This window comes from Anabrus simplex, chromosome 12, assembly GCF_040414725.1.
Source record: "Anabrus simplex isolate iqAnaSimp1 chromosome 12, ASM4041472v1, whole genome shotgun sequence".
NCBI lineage: Eukaryota > Metazoa > Arthropoda > Insecta > Orthoptera > Tettigoniidae > Anabrus > Anabrus simplex.
This window is the reverse complement of record NC_090276.1, coordinates 76523068-76547512: the sequence shown is the minus strand read 5'-3', so window position 1 is coordinate 76547512 and position 24445 is coordinate 76523068. Positions and strand designations below refer to the sequence as shown.

The window sequence follows — 24445 nt, the reverse complement described above, 5'->3', positions numbered from 1 at the left end:
TAAGATAGAAACTCACCTCAAGCACCACGTTACCAGCGAGAAGTTAAAGAGGAACTAGCAAGCGAAACTGCCGTGCGGTTTGTCAGGCAACAAGCCGCACGCATCAGCGGGGAATCATGGGGTGCCCGGTAAGGGGAGGGGAAGACGCAAGAACAGGCGAGTAAGGGCCGGCCGGGGGGGGGGGGGGGTGGATTCCGGTAGGGGTAATACGCCAGCGTATTGCAAACTGTTTTGTATATTGGTTGATCTTTTGGAATTTTAAGCTTGTTAATAACTGAAATGAATATATCAAATAGGATAGTAGGTTTTTCGGACAGTTCATTAAGATTAAAATTAGGGTTGTAGTACTGGTCCAAAAGAATGAAGCACTGCTCTGTTAGGTCTAAAAGAAGCTATTTGTTATTTCGATGATATCTAAATCATTGTTGATGCCGTAAAAGCTGTGTTTGTAATCATGCGTATGCTGTCCTATTGCTGAGAATCTTTTGTATTTAATGGCATTAACATGTTCGTTATATCTGATTTTGAAGGATCTCTCAGTTTGTCCAATATAAACGCTAGAACAGTCATTACAGTGAAATCTGTACACACCTGACTTATCGAAAGGGTTGGAAGGTTGACATGGCTAGAATTAAGGAATGTATCAAGATTTCTGTTGTCGGTTTTAAAGGCGATTTTAGTGTTTTTCTTTTTGAATATGTTAGTTACTCGGTAAATATCAGGGCTAAATGTAAAGGTTGCATATGTTACAGATTTCGTTTTTTCTTTCTGTAAATTGGTTTTGGGTCGGTGTTTAAACTTACGTATTATACATTCTATAAAACCATGATTAAAACCATTGTGAAGTGCAATATTACGTATAGTATTAAGTTCTTTGTTAAGATCTGCTTTTGACATGGGAATATTGTAGGCACGATGTACTAAACTGTTATAGGTGGCACGCTTATGGCACGAGGGCGAAACGCAGGCAACCAAGAATGAGTTAGCTGGAAAATTTATAATGTCCAATAACGGACCATTATATTGGTATTATAAATTTACTCATTCAGGACAAATATTTTAGGTTCCCTATGGGAATCAACATCTACATCATTTGATGGCCAAGCAGGCATCTATTTTTGGAAATGAGACATAGCTCTCACAGTGTATTGGCACTGCTGGTGGCTTCAAATAGCCTATGCAGTGGCCTCCACGGTATGCACTAGCCTTGCATCTTGGGTGGTGTGCTAAGTCCCAACTGACGAGCCTAACTTAGCACACGAGGGCGAAACGCAGGCAACCATGAATGAGTTAGCTGGAAAATTTATAATGTCCAATAACGGACCATTATATTGGTATTATAAATTTACTCGTTCAGGACAAATATTTTAGGTTCCCTATGGGAATCAACATCTACATCATTTGATGGCCAAGCAGGCATCTATTTTTGGAAATGAGACATAGCTCTCACAGTGCATTGGCACTGCTGGTGGCTTCAAATAGCCTATGCAGTGGCCTCCACGGTATGCACTAGCCTTGCGTCTTGGGTGGTGTGCTAAGTCCCAACTGACGAGCCTAACTTAGCACACGAGGGCGAAACGCAGGCAACCAAGAATGAGTTAGCTGGAAAATTTATAATGTCCAATAACGGACCATTATATTGGTATTATAAATTTACTCATTCAGGACAAATATTTTAGGTTCCCTATGGGAATCAACATCTACATCATTTGATGGCCAAGCAGGCATCTATTTTTGGAAATGAGACATAGCTCTCACAGTGCATTGGCACTGCTGGTGGCTTCAAATAGCCTATGCAGTAGCCTCCACGGTATGCACTAGCCTTGCGTCTTGGGTGGTGTGCTAAGTCCCAACTGACGAGCCTAACTTAGCACACGAGGGCGAAACGCAGGCAACCAAGAATGAGTTAGCTGGAAAATTTATAATGTCCAATAACGGACCATTATATTGGTATTAGAATTACGAGTTGGCGGTTAATTTGAAATAATGTTATTCAAAGCCAGGTTTTTGCGTCCAAAACAACTTCAAATCAACAAGGTTTTACTGCATAACTTTAGTTATGTAGTATTTATTGATAGGACCACTAATAACATAGAAATTCAAGGATTACATTTTTTTTTTTTTTTGCAAGTTGCTTTACGTCGCAGTGGCACAGATAGGTCTTATGGCAACGATGGGACGGGAGAGGGCTAGGAGTGGGAAGGAACCGGCCGTGGCCTTATTTAAGGTACAGTCCCAGCACTTGCCGAGAGTGAAAATAGGAAACCACAGAAAACAATCTTCAGGGCCGCCGACAGCGGGGTTCTAATCCACTATCTCCCGAATACTGGATACCGGCCACACTTACACGACTGCAGCTATTGCAGCTATTGATCTCGGCAGAATTACATTTTAGGCCTTTCCCTAAACGACCATTTCACTCAAGAGTGAATAAAATTAATTATAGCCTAGACTGCAGTGCCTCATTCTCCGACTTTACATACCGATCTTCATTAAAATTCTATTAAGCCGTTTTCTTGTGATGCGCATGCATGCGTAGAGAGAGAGAGAGAGAGAGAGAGAGAGAGAGGAGGGGGTATGATGGAAAATTAAAAAGGGCATTTCCTTATTACTGTGGACATGATCAATACAGAAATACCGTATTTACGCAAATAATACCCACGCATTTTAAATAAAATTTGAGGCACAAAATTGGGGTGCAGGTTTTATTTGCGTCAATCTTGGCAATTTTTTTTCAAAATCAGCCTTCCTAAAGTTAGGGTGTGGGGATTATTCGCGTAAATACGGTACAATTCTCTTTAAATTCTGAGCAATGAACAGAAAAATATAACAGGCCATATATGAAGCATGCACTGTGGTTCTCGGAAAGAAGTATGAGAATAAAAATTGGGAGTCAATGTCTTATGATTGGCACTAGAGGACAATTCCAAAGGAGACGCTGAACTTCCTACAGATAAAAAAAAGAAAGAAAAAGAATCCTGGGCAACATCATCCAGACCATAGCACAGACTGTACTGAAAAATTTGTTGGTGATCGTTGACACCATTTGCACTCCTTGACCTGCAAAACCACAAATTGGATTTTTTTTCCTTGATAAAAACCTAAAGAGGGCTGGGAACCAGAAATGAATTCCTCAGGCTCTGAGAAGAAAGTAGAATACAAGCAGCTGAATTGAAATTCCTTAGAGGAATAATTGGGAAGACACGAAGGGATAAATTCAGAAACACAGAAATCAGAGAGAGAATTGTATTGCTAAACTGCAAGACAGATAGAGGCCAGCAAGCTGAAATGGTACGGACACATGATGAGAATGGAAGAGGATACAGTTCCAACGTATTTATAGTGAAAATAACAGAAGGAAGAGAATGGGGAAGGCTTAGAAAGAGGTGAATGGATACGGTGAAGGAGAGTATAGAGAAGAGAGGAGTAAAAGTGCAAAAAATATTGGAGGAAGAAAGGGAGTGGTGGAGAGATTGAAAACTGCGGAGGTCCTTCATTCACAACCCGACTCAGAAGACTGGAAACGGAAAATGAAGAAGTAATTTAACTCAAACCTCTCTGTGAGTTGCTTTACGTTGCACCGACACAGATAGGTCTTATGGCGACGATGGGACAGGAAAGAGCTAGGAATGGGAAGGAAGTGGCCGTGGCCTTAATTAATTAATTAATTAATTAATTAATTAATTAAGCACTTGCCTAGTGTGAAAATGGGAAACCACAGAAAACCATCATCAGGGCTGCCGACAGTGGGGTTCGAAGCCACTATCTCCCGAATACTGGATACGGGCCGCACTTAAGCTATTGCAGCTATCGAGCTCGGTCAAACCTCTTTTACACCCAAACAACAGATAAAGGAAATATTGTTCACATGAAGTGATTCCCAATTAGGGATGGCTATGAGGTGGATTATATCTTACAACTACATTCCAGACATATGTTTATAAGATGCCAGTGCATTACAAAACAGAATGAAAGGAATCACAAATGTACAAACCTGATGGGAGGCCTTGTGCGTGATGGGTTCAAATCTGCTGAGGACGGCCATGGTATTTGGTGGAGCGTCACATTCCTCCAGTTGGTCCGAGTTGAATCCAGGAGTACAGCCGCGCTCCTTCTGCTGCGGAAAGAAACACCAGCATCAGCAAATACTTTATTTTAAAGCTGTGCAAGGTAGGCACTCTAAGGCTGGTGATACAGGAAGTTCCTTACTACCATCCCAATAGTCCTAACATGTGCAGTTTATCAAAGTGTTTTGTAAAATGTTATGTTCACATTAGAATAATGGCACACAATGGACGTTCTCGAGGATTGTGCGATTACTGGCCTCGTCAATTCCCTACGATTATTACCTGCACACCAAGAACCGTCACACAAGGGAAGAACTACAAGAGACATTCGGCATGTTATTGCAAGGAGAGTGCAAACCTGTTTAGGTGCCAAATATCTGAGAGAGCTCAGGGATTTCACTCTGAGCATCTCCTTTAATGCCAAGCAAGTTATATATTTGTCTCTTAGTTTCCACCTACGGAATCGTGCTGCAAACTACAAACCAAGAGTTCTGCTCAATGAATGAAAGCTGAGCTACAATCCTTTCTTGGAGTCACTTTAGATAGAACCCTGAACTTCAAAGAGCACATCACTAAGCTTTATCATAAAGTTGCCGAAAGAAACAACATACTGCATAAGCTCTGTGGTACCTCCTGGGGGGCCTCTGCTGATTGTCTACGTTTAACTGGCATCAGCCTTGTCTATTCGGCTGCTAAGTACTGTGCTTCTATCTGGTTGGAAAGCGTACATGTGAAGAAGGTAGACACAAAATTCAACGATACAATTCATTGCATTACTGGTACCATCAAATCAACTCCATGACACTGGTTACCTCTGCTGAATCACATCCCTTCACCTCACTCAAGGCAGAAGCAAGCTCTACTAAGGGAAGCTAAGAAAATCTTTGCATCACCCTCCTTGCCACTGCACCAAGAATTCTGTCATCCGTCACTGCAACGACTGCAATCAAGAAGACCAGCAAGTGTCACTGCAGGGCAACTCATTGCAGATGGATTTGACCTAAATGAAAGCTGGAAGCATGAGTAGTCAACAAAAACATTGGGAACAAGTGTCCACCATTTTGATTCCACAAAGAAGATAACGGGTTTTGACCTACCGAGGAACTTTTGGTGACATACCAACAGGTTAAGAACTGGTCATGGTTGTTGCAATTATTTCAGGCACAAGTGGGCTTGGATCAGTTCATCAGTGTGTGATTGTAACCTGGAAGAACAGACGATTGAGCACCTGGTTCAACGCTGTCCTCTTCATTCCTGACAATTTGTTCGTTCTCACACCCGGTTTAACTGAATGGCTGAGAAGGATGGATTTTGAAGTTTGATTCTGCCTTGTACATTTATTTTATAAAATCACCATACAATTAAATAAATAAGTTACCGAACAAGCTGGCTGTGCAGTTCAGATCAATTAGCTGTCAGTTCACTTTCAGGAGATAGTGGGTTTGAACCCCACTATCTGCAAAACTGAAGCTGGATTTCCATTTTCACAGCAGGCCAATCCTGGGGCTGTACTTTAATTAAGGCAATGGTCCACTTGCTTCTTACCCCTTTCCTATTCCACTATCACCATAAGATCTACCTGTGTCGGTGAAGTAAAAAACAAAAAGTCTCTTAGTTTCAAGAGAAATACCATTCTATGATTTATCTGATGTGCAACCTGGCATACGATTGAGTGTTAATTCAGTAACCTGCCATGGCAGTCTAGGCATAAAAGTCTGCTTTTTACCCAGAGTCCAGGTCAGGGATTATTACCTAGATCTGAGGTGCACTCAGCTTGTTTAGAAAAACTGAGGAGCTATCCGACAGAGAGCCTAGAGTAACGGCTGAGAGGATTCGTCACACTAACTAAACATGACCTCTTAATGCTCAACCCTCTGAGGTGAGGACTGTTGGTTTGAGTGGTGCTGCTAAAAGAAGCACCCTTTAGATCTAGAACTAGTGTGGAGACCCTCCTTGTCGCCTGAAACATACCTTTCAGTGTTCCACCTATTTATTTACTGCCTTCATAAGTGGCGAAATTAAGGCTTGCATCCTCTGTCACTTAACTACATGCTAATTTTTACAGCAACATAAATAAGCAGTAATTACAAATCAAATCAAAGACACCCGTCTCCCTTAATCTCGAAAACCATAGATTAGGGAGAGGGTATTATTTATTGTAACCGTTTCATAATTTGTGATACATGCAGTATACAAAATTAGAAGGAGTAACTTGAGATAAGTATTGAGAATTGTGTTAATAACTGGTACATTCAATGATTATTAATATAAAACAGATGGTTAGAGATTGAACAGAGAAAGAATAATGTAAACTGAATGTCGGAGTTACATTGATAGATGGCATTTTGAAAAGTATTCAGCAATACGGCAGACTAATAGACCTACTGCAACAAGGTAGTTCCATACTATACCTTAAGCCTATGCACCTAATGGCTCTAGACTTCAACGGAGTTATATTGTCTAGGCTACCTTAGGTACTATTCAGTTCCTGGCTGACCTGTACCACATCCTTTCCTTCCCTCAGTTTCCTGCTCCACATTTCCCTAATAATGTTAAATAATTTTGCGATTCTCCCCGGGTGCATCCATTCTCTGTTCAATAACTTTACAACTGTATACAATTGGTTTTCGTTCTCAATTTTCTTTACATCCTTCTCATCTATAAATTTCTCTCGTATTTGCTTTGTCATTGAACAATCTTATCAGGTGTGCCCATCCCATTTCTTCAGAACATAGTAAACATTTATTTTCATCTCTGTTTTGTCTGTATGCTTTATTTTTATAATAATATTTAATGCAGCCAATGGCCACATAATAACACAGTTATAAAGCCATAGTGGTCAATGTATAGTTTACATAGCATTTAACTATTAGATAATTTTGTCTTGCTTTATTTTTATGTATCCCCATTAACCACCGTATTATACCCCTCATTCCCTTTTTTTGTTATAATCTCTACATTAATTCTCATTCTCCCACTTACATTACAAAATTCTTCTAATGACCTCTTACTTCTACATTGTGTATCAATACACTGCTTTTCAATATCCTTAATTCTTAGAACTATTTTTTTACATATTCTCAACTTCTCTATACAGTCTCTTTTCCAGTAATATCCCATTCCTATCATTTCCAAAATGTCCCGTACTTCATCCACCCAGTATCCTTGGTTCTGTTGTTTCATTTGGTGTTGATAAGCTATCTGTAATACTTCGCCCCCTTCTCGCGGCTTCATTCTCAGCCAATACCTTATTATCCTTTTAATAATATCCACTTGCAGACTTATATCTTTGCACATCATTCTCACTCCACAGTTAGCTGTACAACTGGGTAGACCCATAATTATCTTACCAAATCTACTCATAATTGTATCAAGTGAATCAACCCTCCCTTCAACTCCCCAAATTTCCGCTCCGTACAACACTCTAGATTTAACCACTGCATTAAAAACATTTTTATACACTCTGTAGTCTGTGTTGGGCATCTTCTTCTCCAGTATGTTAATGGCTGACAGTGCACTCATACCTTTTAGTTTCGATCTTTTTATTTGCTCTGTCCATTTCCCATTTCCACTTAATATCAAACCCAAGTATTCCACTTTCTTGACAACTTCTAACCTCGTCTCGCCCATCCACCATTTTTCATTCTTTGATAATTTATATCCTTTCTTGCACACCATTACCTTGGTTTTCTAAGCATTAATTTTTAAATTCCACTCTTTACAGTAATTTACCACTACATTTATACTACCCTGCATACTATTGGGTGTCAAAGTGAGCAGAAGGATGTCGTCAGCAAAAATGAGACCCGGAATATCCTGGTTCTCAAGACTTGGGTAAACCCCTGCCTCAAAACTTTTCGATTGGAAGACATCATTTATAAACAGTAGGAACAGTACTGGTGACAAATTGCAACCCTGTTTCAGCCCTACTTAAGAGAATATTTCCCCAAATACTGCTCCCTCCTTAGTTTTAATTGAGCACTTCTAAATATACGTTTTCAACCGCTCGTCATCTTCTGAGACACCCCTATCCTTCTCATCTTGGCACGACCACCCCTCTGCTCACGGAATCAAATGCTTTCTCCAAGTCAATGGCAGTAATGTACAATTTTCCACCTTTCTTTTTTATATACTTATCCATTATTGTTTTCACTACAAAAATATTATCTGTTGTCCTCATCCTTTCTCTAAAGCCTGACTGAAATCTCTCCAGAATCGATCCCCCCTCTGCCCACTTCATTAACCTTTTTGCTAACACACCTGTATAAATTTTACTTAATGTATCCAGCAATGTAATACCCCTGTAATTATTTGGTTATCTCCTTTCTTCTTGTAGATTGGGCAGATCACTCCCTCTTGCCAAGATTTCGGAAATTCCCCTCCTTCAAATATTCTGTTAAATAGTTTCACCACTTAACTACATAATGATACTTAGTATAAATTTCAAAAAGCATGACGATCTTACTGTAAACAATCGTAACTACATTCATAGCAACATTCACACAAGCTGGTCATAGACGAGGAAATTTGGGCAAGACAGCTTAAGGGAAAATACAGAAGTGAAATTTCTACCACTACCTGGAATAAAAATCAAATCAAACTCTTGAAAGGAGTAGTTACATGTTGATGAACGACGCATATATATTGCACGTGTAGAAGTCGATTGTGTGTTATGTTCATGAGAGGAAACTGAACTTTAGGGATGAATACTGAGGTTTGGATTCAAACAACAGTGGAAATATGAGGAGCTAAATGTGAAGATATCATAGTTTAGTGATTTTTAACCAAGAGTATTTTATAATGGGGAAAGACATGCACTGCTTCACTGATTGTTCTATACTCTGCAGACATACCTCTTCACTGGAACAGAGATGCGCCAATCGACGGTGGACCTCCTCGACGAGAGCTGGGTCCATCACGTGTTCCCCCTTGGTGTCGCCCACGACCAGCTCCGACCACATGAGCCCCGTCTCCTGTTTGACGAGAACAACCTCCAGCCTGGAAATGATACACGTTTCACTAAGAACACACTGGACTGTTGTTGTTTTATGTTCATCCTCTTTGGTTTGAATGTGGCCCGACTCCATATCGTACGGTTGAAATGATAAAGGTCCCCGGTAACACACTTTGGTGTTGTCCCACAAAATGAATTAAAACTCAGCCACAGATTTGGTTTATTTTGCCATCTGGTGAGGTAGTAAAGTGGTATGTTGAAATTTCAAAGCTTCAGATATTATGCTAATGAAGAAATACTATGAAACTTAATGTACCGTAGGCTACATGCTTTAAAATGACACTTTTTATCACACTCTCATTTTTGTATTATTTATCTTTCACGTTATCGCACCTTCTACAGTACCGGTATATTGCCAATAATTTGTTTTAAACAGACTCTGGAGCGTTGGACCTTATCTTTCCTGCAAAGTGTTATTGGCGGAATATTTGCTATGGCTATGAGTAAAATAAAACTTCATGTGCATGCAGACTGTACGAAAATTGAATCTCAATAGTTGAGGTTATGTATGATGACAATCTTACGCAGCATTTCAAATGATCCACATGGCCGTGCGCTGAGTACAACCTTCTTATTCTTACTAAATGGAGTACATACTACTTGGGCTGAGAATATACTCCTGCTCTTATATCAGGGTTTATTCATACCACCCGGTATAAGGTGACGGACAATGACCACCATCATAGTTGATCTTGACTGCCAGAGGAGACATCTGTTGCCTTGACTGAGACACAGAACAACATGCTCCAACCCGGAAAAACAATTTGCTGATCATTCCATGGGGAAATGGTCACCAAATATGGAAGTTTTTACATAAAGATTTTCACAGGAACCTAGGTTACCCTGTACATAAAGGCTAGAGGTGGACAGACAGATGCGAAATAGTCCACAAACTTCTGAAGACAACCATACTATTGTGCTATGCTCTACATAGTTTTGGGTGAACTATTAGCAAGGCATCTTATGCACGACAAAAGGCTAATGAATTACATTTTATATAAATTACTTCGAACAATGCTAACTTAAACACTATATTATAATGCCTTTACGGATTTGTAATAATAATCTCATACAATATGCAGCAGCGAATACAGAAAGGAAAATTTAACAAATACATATAAGACTAGATGCTGTTGTTTAAATATCATGGTTTGTATTTAAATTAAATATTTTCCTAACCATTTCACCAAGCAGCCCCAAATTATGTGTTTGTATTGAGCCGATAAAGCCAGCACACACAAATTGTTGAGCCAGAACTGCCAACACTGAATGCTGGTTTTCATTGTTAAATCCAGTAGTGTTAGCCACATTCATTATTTTTTCGTATCTTACTACTTTAAAAGTTTCTGTGGTGTTTTTTCTGTTCTCACCAATCCTCATAGCACTCATAAAGAAAATATAGAATAATGGGTATATTTGATTAACTCCTGTGTATGTATGTTTAGTCCTCAGTCCGAAGGCTGGTTGGATCCTCAACAGCTCTGCCATCAGCTGTCATAAATGGCCTAGGCATCACTGAAGAGGTGTACTAGGGAAATGAGGAGTGAGGTAGTTTCCCGTTGCTTTCCTCGCTGAGCCACAAGTTGCTATTACATATCAGTCTGCCAAGCCCACTGAAATGCATGCACCAACTGACCCTATGAGCAACATTTTCACACCATTCATAGCAGGGACTGGCTGCATAAGGAATGGCATTACTAGCATCACTCATACCTCAGTCACTTTCATCTTGTCAAAGCCAAGGATAAGGCTGAGACAGATCAATGAAAGTAACAACATTCCTCTAGCCCATACCAGAAGACATAGTGCACTGTAAACACTACGTCCTGCCAGCAAAGGCATCGGAGTAATATATATGCATTTAACCTCTTGCTATCTTACAGACACAACTCAGCTACATACAAGGGCAAGTCAATAAGTATCTGCTATTTCGCTCTCATTGTCTTTAGGTTGGCTCTATGGCGTTGTGTGCTCGGCAACCGGTAGATGGCACCGTTGTCTACATCTGCGGTAGGTTTCAGCGTTATCAGATCAGTATGGCTTGAACTGTTGTGACGTAAATTTGGTCGTGCCACACTCTGTTTGCACCAATGAAGAACAGCATTCTGCAATCAGTTTTTTGTGGTCTGAGGGTGTACCAGGAGCGGAAATTCATAGAAGAATACAGTAACAATGTTTTGCAACAGCGAAGTGTTTACCAGTGGATTGAAACAGTTAAAAAGGGTCGCACGAGCATGAAGTATGAGGAGAAATTTGGGCGTCCATCTGCAGCCGTAACTAATGCCTATATTTAACAAGTGCGTGATATGATCCTGAATAACAGAAGAGTATCTGTTGATGATGTGGCAAACCATTTGCACATTAGCCATGTTTCTGCGTATGAAATCATACATAAGAGGCTTGACTTTCACAAAGTCTGTTTGAAATGGTTTCCAAAACAACTCAATGAAGAGCAGAAACACGCGCAATTGTGTGACAATGTCAGCAACTACTGTACCGTCATGCTAACGAAGGTGAAACATTTCTGAAATAGGTCATCATTGGAGATGAAACATGGAATCACCACTTCGAGCCAGAAAGCAAACTTCAGAGCATGGAATGGAAGCATCTGCTTTGGCAAAACAATGTCCCCGTATTACGCTGAAAGTTTTCTATGAATTTCCATTCCTGGTACACCCTCAGACCACAAAAAACAGGTTACGGAACGCTGTTCTTTCTTGGTGCAAACAGAGAGTGGCATGGCCATCTTTACATAGCAACAGGGCAACTGTACTGATCTGATAACGCTGAAACCTACCAAAGATGTAGACAACGGTGCCATCTAGCAGCTGGTGAGCAAACAATGCCATTGAGCCAACCTAAAGACAATTAGAGCAAAATTGCAGATACTTATTGATTTGCCTACGTAATAGACAAGGATGGAACATTCAAGAATCATCCAAGCAAACGCTGTTAAGATTATCTGGCTTGATTTCTCTTCCCTAGCTGAATAACGCTGTTAAGACTATCTGGCTTGATTTCTCTTCCCTAGCTGTAAAAAAAAAAAAAAAAAATTAAAAAAAAAAAAAAAAAACCCAGATAACCAGATCAAATAACACAGAGGGTTGTATTGAACTTTGGTATGGTATCTATTGTGACTCGGTAATGCAGCAGAGTTTGCTGGATGACACACATCTGTGAGCTACTGGTACAGTCGCCTGTAACAAAAAGAATGAATAGCATGCTAAATTATGGCAAAGGTCCACAGCTGGACTTTCTGATGCCAGAGTAGTCTTTCAATGATAGTAAGATGTTGGTAGCATTATACAATTACATAAGAATGAGTTCCCAGGTCACCCTGCAGCAACAGTAGCCCAGTTGCTTCCCTCAGTGCAGAACATCAGCCTCCAGATCCCGAACATTGCAGAGGTAGTTGCTTTATCGCAGGAGAGATAAAAGTCTATTCAACGCTCCATGCAATAGATCCCTGGTGACACGTTTGATGTTTACCCAACAACAGATCACCCAAACAATATCTGTTTCTCCACCCTTTGGTACAGTAAAACAGAATGCTGAAACTGTGTTTAAAAAAATAGCACAAATTTGTCATTAATACTTTCTTTTGTAAGGTGAAAGCCAACAAATTCCTGTTAAATAAATGTTTAATCTTTTGAAGGGTTTTCTCCTTGTACATTTCTAACATTAATGAAATCATACACCTTAACAAAAGTTTGGAATACTCCCAAAATGAGTATTCTGAGATATTTCATGACACACTCACATAGGTACATTACAACCCTGAAATACGACAGTGTTTACTACAGACATGCTTTCTGCTCGTATACTAGTCATGTAAAGTTACCCTGAGTGCTGTAGCAGATGGTCCATTGTCTCACATTACCAAACTCTGTTGCGTTTGTGTTGTGCCTTGTAGTGACAAGCCACATAGATGAATACAAACATTTGATAAGATTCAGATAGTGGCTTTACTTTTGGCCATAAACAGCAAGATGTTAATGATCAGTTAAATGCCACACAAGGCAGCGCATCTAAGGTGTGGAGAAAGTACAGAGAGATGGGAAATGTGAACGATAGGCCTCGTTCGGGCAGTCCTCAGGTTACATCTCCAGCCCAGTCGGCTCGCTGATGTCCAACATCAACTGCAAGGGCTCTTAGGAATGACCTCTCTAGTAGTGATGGCTACTGAGTGTATGATTCGAAGCAGTGCATCGATTCATTCAAGTGTACGAGCGAATCGATTCACAGGAACGGCAAGCTTACGGCACACGATTCAGTTGACTCGCAGCAGACAGTGCTGAGTGGTTCACTCACGAATCAGTGAGACACAACACACACGGTTCATTATCGGCACACTGGACATTCATATAAGAAATAACAAAGGTATTTTTAACGTTCCACCTTTTCAATACAACACACTGTTCTGTGGTTACATTTATAAAACAGCTATATACATAGATTAATGGTACATGTTTCGCCCTTACTAGAGAGCATCCTCAGCCTTTTGTTAAACCTAAAATGCTAAACTTCAATATACAATAAACATGTGAGAAAAGACAATTAATAACGTAAGGCTCAAATTAGAATACAAAGTCATTTGTTTTGTGGACAATATTAAATTAAAACATGTGATGATAAAATGGATTAAAAATCAATGTCAGTCTAAAAACACGATCTCCATCTTTCCATGACATGTGGTACTTGCATATTTCCGAGCATGTAGTTCCACGAGAATAATAACTTGTAACACTGGACATTGGCGGGGAGCCGAACTTCCGCTGTGGGCGAGACATACAGAGCCATGGCATACTGAAAGAATCGTGCGCTAAGACGGGATCTCGCCCTCAGCTCATTTGAAAATAATACCTATTTGCATTCACTGTCCTCTTCTTACAGGGAGGTTTAAATAATACCGTATTTACTCGCGTATTAGACCCCTTTTTTCCCCACTTTTACTGCCAAAAATAATAAAGGGGGGTCCAATATGCGATAACCTCAAAATTTTGTGCAGCGAACACATGACTTCTAGGCTATAAAGAGCTACAAATTGTACGTGTAAACATTCTATACTATTATTTAATAAACTTAAAATGTATTTAAGTTATACTGGCTATTTTCGTCGGAAGGCAGTATTTTTAAACGTAAAAAGACAAAAGGTGAACACGACTTTTAGGCCTACGGTACATATAAAAGTCCGTTTCAGTTACTCATATCATGTCATTCGTTACATCTTCATTAATTCCTCTGATGAGGTTGACGTCAGGAAGGGCATGCAGCCGTAAAAACTCGCTACAAAGATTCGTCTCACTTCATACTCGATCCCGTAGAAGAAAGGGATAAGGGTATCATGTTATCATATAATTAAATATTGATACAAAAGAACTTAATGGCCATTCATTTGTCTGTCAGTTCAGCAGTAGGCCTACCACACAGTAAACCTGATCACTGCTTTCATTTGAATTATCGCCTTGTGCAGCCAACTTCCCTGCCATTCTAGCGGCGTGTCGGCATTCTAAGTGACGTCATCTTCACTACTAATAATAATGTTATTTGTTTTACGTCCCACTAACTACTCTTTTACGGTTTTCGGAGACGCCGAGGTGCCGGAAGTTAGTCCCGCAGGAGTTCTTTTACGTGCCCGTAAATCTACCGACACGAGGCTGACGTATTTGAGCACCTTCAAATACCACCGGACTGAGCCAGGATCGAACCTGCCAACTTGGGGTCAGAAGGCCAGCGCCTTAACCGTCTGAGCCACTCAGCCCGGCATCTTCACTACTATCTCTTGCCATTTGCGTCAGGCATGCTTCACTCTCTTTGAGCCATGCACTGCAGTCAAGAGCATACAAGGTCCCGTCTTTTTGAACCTTTTAAAAATAATTTTGTTCCCGTCTATAGAGTCTAAACAGTGTAAATCTATTCCCAGATGGTCCCTTTTTTTTTTTTTTTTTTTTTTTGCTAGTTGTTTTACGTCGCTCCGACACAGATAGGTCTTACGGCGACGATGGGACAGGAAAGGGCTAGGAGTGGGAAGGAAGCGGCCGTGGCCTTAATTAAGGTACAGCCCCAGCATTTGCCTGGTGTGAAAATGGGAAACCACGGAAAACCATTTTCAGGGCTGCCGACAGTGGGGTTCGAACCTACTATCTCCCAAATACTGGATACTGGCCGCACTTAAGCGACTGCAGCTATCGAGCTCGGTACCAGATGGTCCCTGATATTCCCGGTAGCATAAGCCACTCCTTCCAAATAAAGCCGTATTGTAGAAGGCATGCCATACCATCAGCTGATAACTAGCGTATGTTACGAGTTGTACTTCCGAATGTAATATATAGTAACTGGAAACACTCTTTTGATAACTGCGGTAGTTGAAACACAGACCCGTATTATTAAATATATTTCATGCTTTTTCTCTACATTTATTACTTCAGGATTTGCGTAAACAGCTGTCCATGAGATAAGACAGACCACATTGTTTAGGTGAGGTATATTACCGCCCTGACAGTGCCAAAAGTTCGACGGAAAAATAAAAATAAATAACAGGAAAATATACCGCATTTATGGATACCTACAGGTGTGGCAGTAATGCGTTTTATTATCATAATGTTTAATTTTGTACATTTGTTCATCTCTTTTTTTATTAACGCATACCCTAGTATGTTTTGTTTGACGTCTCCGAAAATCGTTTAAAGTACGTGTGGACATAAAATTATTATTATTATTATTATTTGTTAGGTACATTGGCGAGTAAAACAATCGTTTTAATTGGATATCTTTTATATAGGCCTACCTTTATTGGCCCGAGTTACGAGATATTAAACGACCACTTTGTTAATGATCTCACCTGCTGTATAAACAGCAACAACCGCGGACATTTCTCAACTAAAGTAAGCTCTTTTTAGACACACCCCCAGTGGAGGGGAGTTACATGTACCGCTTTTACCGCATATCAACCTTCCTGCCATTCATAAATCTCTGGCAGTACGGTACCGGGAATCGAAGTCAGACCCCTGAAAACAGCAACTAGTTGTGCTAACCATTACGCTGGCGACATGGAGGCAATGGAAGAAGGCAAGACCTGGAGAGAGGTGAAGAGGTTGGTAGGCAACAGGATCAGATAGAGATGCTTTGTTGATGCCCTATGTTCCACAAGGAACAACAGGAATTAAGTCAAGTAAGTCATTACGCTGGCGGACATTATTAACTACAAAACACAGACATACAGCATGACTGATGCATGCTTGCAATACGCGGGTTGGACACGAAGCTAGGCCTATTCATCTATTTGTGCGACGTCATCAGAGTTGCAGTAGACCTACGCCACAGAGGCGGGCATTTCTTAACTACGAAACACAGATGTACCGTATGGATTTGACGCGTTTTCCATTGCGTAGGTCGTACGGACGAAACTATTCACAAATTTGTGCGAAGTCATCAGAGCTGCAATAAGACTTGCACCCGCTTCGAAGCGGAATCGTCATCGTTCTCTGACGAATTACGTTGGGGGGTCTCATAGGCGAGATGTATTTTTTTCATTTTCTTCGTCTCGAAAAGCCAGGGGGGGTCTAATATGCGAGGGGGTCTAATACGCGAGTAAATACGGTATATGGATTTATTTGCAGTGTTAAAGAGGTAGTCAAAACATAATTCCAAAGTAACTAGCTAGTAAATAGGTAGGCTATTAGGTTCTTTTGTTTATTAGTTTAATGAAATGAAATGTCGTATGGCTTTCAGTGCCGGGATATCCCAGGACGGGTTCGGCTCGCCAGGTGCAGGTCTTTCTATTTGACTCCCGTAGGCGACCTGTGCATCGTGATGAGGATGAAATGATGATGAAGACAACACATATACCTAGCCCCTGTGCCATTGGAATTAACCAATTATGGTTAAAATCCCCGACCCGGCCGGGAATCAAACCGGGACCTTCTGAACCGAAGGCCAGTACGCTGACCATTCAGCCAACGAGTCGGATGATTAGTTTAATGAATCAGTATTATAACTTAGTTGACATCCGACAATTAATTCAACTCGACTCTCTAGCCACCCTTATGACTATAAGTCATGCTCGTGACCACTCCAAATTGTCTGTTTTATATTGGGAAGTACTGCTCAGTATTTTCTCAGTTTGTATGTCACATCATTACACAAGACTTCAATAATCGAATCACGAGATCACTTGTGTACGTGGACAGTGGGTAAGAGAGCTGACTGATGAAATACCTTACATAAAAAGATGTTGAATAAGAAAACCACAGGGTTACACTGCATCTCGGGTAGCCTATACAAAATATGACGATTTCAAAAATCCTTTATTGAAAGAGACATATTTTCAAAGATGACCAAATGAGTTGGCCATGCGCTTGGGCTTGCATAGCCTTGAGCTTATTCAAAGATATGAGCTTCATTGATGTTTCCATACTGAACTGAGATCACAGAGATGAGTATCTATTAGGTTCCACCTATTCAATACTAATTACGTGTTGATGTTACTAATAACTTTTATTCAACTTGGGACCAGTTTCGACACATAAAATGTCATCATCAGCCATAAAATGAATCACAAATATATAAGCAAAGACATAATAATCAAAACTATTGTGGATACATATTGAAATATGATCATTAAAAATCTTTAACCATCCATTCACACCATGTGTTAAGATAAATAGCAAAACAATGGATTCAAGAAAGAAATGGTTAACAAAATCATTCACAAAATAAAATCCCAACCCAGAACCAAACTAACAAAAGTAAACGAATCCAAGAAAGATTATGCACTATTCACTTTCAATAATGTACACATATACCCCATAACTAACATTTTAAAAAAACATAACCTAAGAATAGCATTCAGAACTACACACAATAGTACCAACATCATACACAACGTCAGGACAATCAACAGCAACAACAAATACAACCACTCAGGGGTATACCGTATCAAATGTAATAACTGCGAGACAAGCTATATCGGACGTACCGGTAGAAACTTCCTAACCCGATATAACGAACACATAAACGCGGTGAAACACAATCATTTTTCCTCAATAGGACAACATGTTGCAGACTATAAACACAGTTTTACAAACATCGATAACGATATGCAAATCCTAAACATAAACCCCAAAGGCCCCCTGCTCAACATAACAGAAGAATTTTACATCACTCTAGATCAGTACACCAATCCAAATTACAACATAAATGTAATCACAGAAAAAACTAACATCATCTTCAATACAGTTATCCCCGCCCTAAAAAACCCTTACCTTAAGTTAATCGATAAACAGAATGCAACCCGCAACAGAAAAACACCAAACACCACACCCAGCTCCATCCCTACCCCCACAACAACAACAACTCTCCCTACCCCTCCTTCCCTTCCCCTCACAGCAGCTAGTATAAGCCCAAGAAGAACACGAAGTGGTACATTACAAGCTCGCACGTCAAACACAACTCAACTACACCAACAACAGTAAGTACATATTCCAATTCACACACATAACCCTTAGACATTCCTCCAACACGATATCACTTATAACTCAATCTTATCTTCCACAGATAAACATAACATCATTGCACAGCTACAAATGGGAAAGGAGCCACTACTTTGAACCCAATGTCATCCAAATTTACGGACGCCAAAGGACAACATGAATTGGTTCTAATAAAAGGGCAACACACACAGCAGAGCTGAACATATTTTAGTTGAATTTCATCCATACATTTGGCATCTTTTTAAAATTGAAAGTGTTTTATCTCATATACACACAGGAAGACTAAACTTTTTACCCATGCAATTTTACAAACTCCACGAATAGCAGCTGAAGTGTACAACTGTGAATAAGACTTAAATACGGAAGTTAGTCGATGTATTGACCAACAAGCAAGAACGAATGTTCATATACATGAAGTGTTTTTATATATTGTATTTATCTTGTACATATATATATATATATATATATAAGTTAGTTTAGGTAAAGACGTGTTTTATACACTAGTTTTAAGACCTTCAACATTTTAGACATATAGTTGCAATCTTCTTCTTCTTCTTCTTCTTCTTCTTCTTCTTTTATGACCACATAGGATCACTTTAGTCAGTCCGTCGTTCAGGTCTCTTTGAAGGGATTGTTCGGGCTTTGCGGTCCTCCCAGTACTTCTTCAGACGCTCCGATCTTCGTGCCCTTTCCTCAGTTGAAAATGTGCGTGTTGTTGGTTTGTTTTGTGTAAGGGTAAAGCGGAGGTTTGTATTCTTGAGTTCTGTATTCAATTTTATCTTATTTTTGGTGTCTTCTGTTGTAAGGCCTATTTCCTTCAGATCCTCTCTTACTTCTCTGATCCATTTACATCCTGTTGTGGTATTTTTTGAGACGAGATTGTGTTGTACTAGTTGTTTCAGAAGTCTCGAGTCCTGCATCCTCATGATATGTCCAAAGAATCCCAGTCTCCTCTTACGCATAGTATCTGTAATGGGTTCTAGCTCTTTGTACACGACTTTGTTAGGTATTAACCGCCACTGTCCATCTTTCTGATATTTTTTGTTGATACAGGTTCTTCCAATCCTCCTTTCAATTTTCTGAAGTCTGTCAGTCTTTGATTGTTTATTCAGGTAAAAGAGTGTTTCTGCTGCATATGTAGCTTCCGGTTTTATAACTGTGTTGTAGTGTTTTATTTTTGTATTTATTGATAGACATTTCTTTTTGTAGATATCCCATGTTAATTTTTGTGCTTTAGCTAATCTATTTGTTCTTACTTGGATTGAGATTTTTTCATTTAAGTTATGTGTTATTACTTCTCCAAGATATTTAAACTGAGTTACTATTTTGATTTTATTACCATTTATGGTGACTTCTTTTAGCTGTGTTGGTTTTTGGGGCATAATTTCTGTTTTTTCAAATGATATTTTGAGGCCAATTTTATTTGCAATGTTTTGAAGTTCTGATATCTGGGTTTTTGCTTCTTTTATGTCCACTGCTAGTAATGCTAAATCGTCAGCAAAACCCAGGCAATTTGTTTTGATTTTTCGGCCAATCTTTATTTTGGGGGGACATTTTCTAAACCATTCCCTCATTACCATTTCTAGAGCACAGTTAAATAATAGTGGTGAGAGCCCATCTCCCTGCCGTAGTCCAGTTTTAATTTCAAATGTCTCTGATGTTTCACCCCTAAACTTCACTTTTGACTTGGTATTGGTGAGAGTCAATTTTATCATGTTTATTAATTTGGGGTGTAGTCCAAGGTGTCTTAAAATTTTAAACAGAGATTCTCTATGGATGCAATCATAAGCTTTCTTGAAATCTACAAATGTTATCACCATATCTCTGTTTCTTCTCCTGTTATAGTCCATTATCAACTTAAGACTCATGATCTGCAAGACTCATGAGTTGCAATATTGTAAAGAATGACATATACGCCAGTTCACGCTAAGACGTGCCCCATTTGTATGTGACTAAATGTACATCATCATCATATGGCATTCCTTTAACACCACAATCTTAATCAAAGCTTCATTATATAAATATGTATGTATGGTTCGGCTGAAGATGACCTTGAATATGAGGTCGAAACCGGTCCTGCAGTTTAATATATACAATAAATAAGTATTGATTGGTGGAAATCCTCTCCTATTTTTAATTGTGCAATTGTCAATACGGAAATGAAGATTATAGATTACGAACACTGATAAACCCGAAAATGTCTTCTTGGAGACAAAACAATTTGCATATCCATAACTCGAAAACTCTTCGCGCTAAAGCTGTAAATGCGAAACCAAGTATGAGTCTATACTACATATAGAGGTCGGCGCTGAGGGGTTAATGGAGTTGTCACTGTGAGGGAAAGGCTTTGTAACATCAAAATTTGATGCGAAGAGGCAGCTGCCAGGAGAAACCTGAATCTGAAAGGTAGATGATGCGTAGGAAAGCAGTTCATGGAATGAAGACCAGATGGCAGCAGCAAGCTTTGAATGTTGTTGCTGCTGTGTCATCAGCAGACACTACACAGATGTAAGAGGAACGGTGACTCTAATGTGCCGTGAATCAGACCACTGTATTGATTCAGTAACGTGAACGTTCTATTTGCTATTGCAGTGGGGTTCAAACCCACTATCTCCAGGATGCAAGCTCACAGTTGCGCGCCCGTAACACCATGGCCAACTCGCCCGGTGTAACGTGAACGGAATCAAATGAATCGAATATCCCATCACTATTCTCCAGAGTAATAGGGCTTTGTATCACAGACCAAACAGTGCACCGAAGAAAGCGCGAGGTTGGTCTTCAGGCCAGAAGGCCAATGAGAAGCTTTGCACCGAACCAACAGAACAGAATGGAACGTATCGAAGGATCTGGGCTCTTACTTATCAACACTGCACCATTGCAGAATGCGGTAATGTCATGTTTAACAGCGAGACCAGGATGGGTTTCAGACCTGACACCCGATGTACAAGAATATGGGGAACCTCTGGATAACGTCATCAATATAGGCATTCCCAGGAAGTTCATCCTAGCAGAAGAATTATGTTCTGGGCAGGAAGGATGCTAGGACGGCGGACACCTCTCATTCCTATCCAGGGTGCAATGAATGGCCCCCCGATACATTCAAGAGATACTACAACCATTTGTGTGGCCCTTCCGAACTGCATTCGGCGATCATTTCATCCTAGCAGACGACAGTGCAGAACATCACCCTCATGGGACAGACACATCATCTCTGGTGTGGATTGACCTGCACAGTCCCCAGATGTGAATGCAATTAAACATGCATGGGACATGCTGAATGGGGCCATTTTTAAACATCCAAACCTATCGGACAATCTTCAACAACTTACAGAAGCTGCAACAGAGGAGTGGGACTGTTTGCCCCAAGACAAACCTGATGACCTCATGTGAAGCATGCTGTCAAGGACAGCTAACACCATGCGATGAAGAGAGTTTAAAAGTTTTGTAGTCTGAACTAATTTCAGAAGTTGCCTTTTGTTTTGCTTGTTCAGTATACATTGTTCAAAATGTTTAATTCAGAGGGAAATATGCTTAATATTTTAAATATTAATTGTAAAGCTACCAAATGGTTGAATGTAAGAATGCAATATAGTTGTATCAATGTTATTCCAAAGTTGTGTTGAGCAGTGTATTTTAATTTTACCATCAATATGACAGTACACCTAGTAAGTGAGAACCAGTGGGATACAACACTCACTTGCCTCTCTCAACAGCCCAGGTACTCAGCTCTGACTCCAGCCTATTGGCCAGAGGACCCTCCAGCAACATGCGATCTCTATAGGCGACACACAGTCTCAAGTCCTTCACGTCCACTGTGATGTCTGACTTCTGAGTGTCATCCGGTAGGCGAAAGGTCACTGTGATGTCCTCTGCACTCTGCTGCCACATGTACTCCTTCTTTTCTGAACAAAAAACACAAATTTATTACAAGTCTCATGAGCGTTAACCAAATGCAATAAACAACATATAATATCAAGTCAAGAAATTCCTGGACTGGCGTCATAAGTAGTTCACTGTGTAACTTAGACATTACCGACCCCCATCATCTTCAGGGTGGTACCCACTTGAGGTAGGGTAGACAAAGATTCCAGCAATGCTGCCGTGATCGAAGCATTTCAGGAAGTCATTTCCTCGCAACATGATCAAAGTGGGCTGCTTTTTAGCTAGAATTTCCTTCACCGTCTGAAATCTTTGCCCTTTTGACTCTTTTGGGAATAGGAAGTAGTGGTTGGATGCAAGGTTGGGCACCCGCGTGGTGTTGTTCTTAGCCAAAAAAGGAATGAAACACGAGAACAGATCGGCAGGTCCGTTATCACGACGAATGAGCCGGATGTGTTGTTTTGCTACAGATCAACAGATTGCAGATTTTTAGGTCCTAAAAACAGTTTTTAGTCACCTGAAATAAGGTCTTTCAGTACTTCATTGAGGCTTTAAAAACATAAAACAGGCTCTAAAAGTTGAGGGTAGTATAAAGTTTACCAACTAGGAAACATTACACTTATACAGAGAGTTGCAACTACAGGAAATAGTACTTGAATGTCCACACTGTGTTTACATAAAATGTTATATGTATACACCTAAATGTATTTAAAACTCTGCAAAAATTGAAGTCCATTCAACGATGTCTTGATTCCAATAATCTACCAAGATGAATGGGTAGTGCATGCAGTGGAGGGTCAGGCACTATGAGACTTGAACTTCTTTTCAAATACAGTAAAACCTTGTTAAGATGTTTCTGCTGGGGATAGCAAAAATGAACGTGTTAAGTGAGAAAACGCACAACTAAATAACTAATAAAAACTATCCAACAAGGATATGGAAACACTAGATACGTTTTTCTTCGACATTAGGGTATTTAAGGTTAAGTTAAGAGTAAGTTCCCACCTTCCAATACTTATCAATTTCTATATAATAGACTTATTAATTACATAATATAATCCATATAACCTCTAGTACATGTTTCGTTCCGATATGGAACATCTTCAGCTAAAATTGGTAAAATGGCAAGACAATTAAAATACATTGATGTTAAGATGATACATAAGCTAAAAGATATGATAAAATGGCTCGAAAATTAAAACATATGATAAAGATGATGAGATAAAGTTCATTCATGTTGGTTAAAAACACAACAAGTCAGTTTTCAAGTGGCGAATTAAAAACAGCGATAAGGTTCTTCATGTTGGAGGCGTGTACATTTTGTCGATCTTGAAGATAAATTGAAGAATACAGGATTTTCTTATATGTGATTTATCGGGGAAATCTTGATAAAATAACCGTAGTTGAAGTTGAGTTTGGTAGGATTATTAAAATGTGTCTGAAACGAGAAAAGGAGAAGTGAAATAGAAAATATTTTGAGGAGAAAACCTTGTTAAAAATGTATGTTCGCGAGAAAGAAGGATAATAGAGTTGATTACCTTAAAGACAATCTTTAACCAACATGAATGAACTTTATCTCATCATCTTTATCATATGTTTTAATTTTCGAGCCATTTTATCATATCTTTTAGCTTATGTATCATCTTAACATCAATGTATTTTAATTGTCTTGCCATTTTACCAATTTTAGTTGAAGATGTTCCATATCGGAACGAAACATGTACTAGAGGTTATATGGATTATATTATGTAATTAATAAGTCTATTATATAGAAATTGATAAGTATTGGAAGGTGGGAACTTACTCTTAACTTAACCTTAGTTGTGTTGAGCCAATACGGAATAAACATGAGATTTATAAGCTGTAATTTAGCCAACCAGGCAAAAAAACAATCAAATACCTATTTGAACTTAAAGATTAAATTGTCAAAAATTGGCAAAGACATAAATTTCCTAAAACAATGTTTACATCAAAAACTCGTTCCTAAATTTCTA

At 39.5% G+C, this 24445-nt stretch overlaps 1 protein-coding gene across 4 annotated transcripts in view; it reads right to left on the bottom strand.

Moving 5' to 3' along the window:
* The window catches only part of LOC136884447 (nudC domain-containing protein 1), a 76406-nt gene that overhangs the window by 36564 nt on the left and 15397 nt on the right, over positions 1 to 24445 (bottom strand). For 3 of the 4 annotated variants that reach the window (XM_067156622.2, XM_067156621.2, XM_068229855.1), the window contains 3 exons: positions 22270 to 22474; positions 8921 to 9065; positions 3995 to 4117 (listed from right to left, as the gene is read on the bottom strand). In XM_067156622.2, coding sequence (XP_067012723.2) covers positions 3995 to 4117; positions 8921 to 9065; positions 22270 to 22474 — 473 coding nt within the window. The remainder of the gene's footprint in view (positions 1 to 3994; positions 4118 to 8920; positions 9066 to 22269; positions 22475 to 24445) is intronic. The other variant, XM_067156623.2, reaches the window with a different exon arrangement.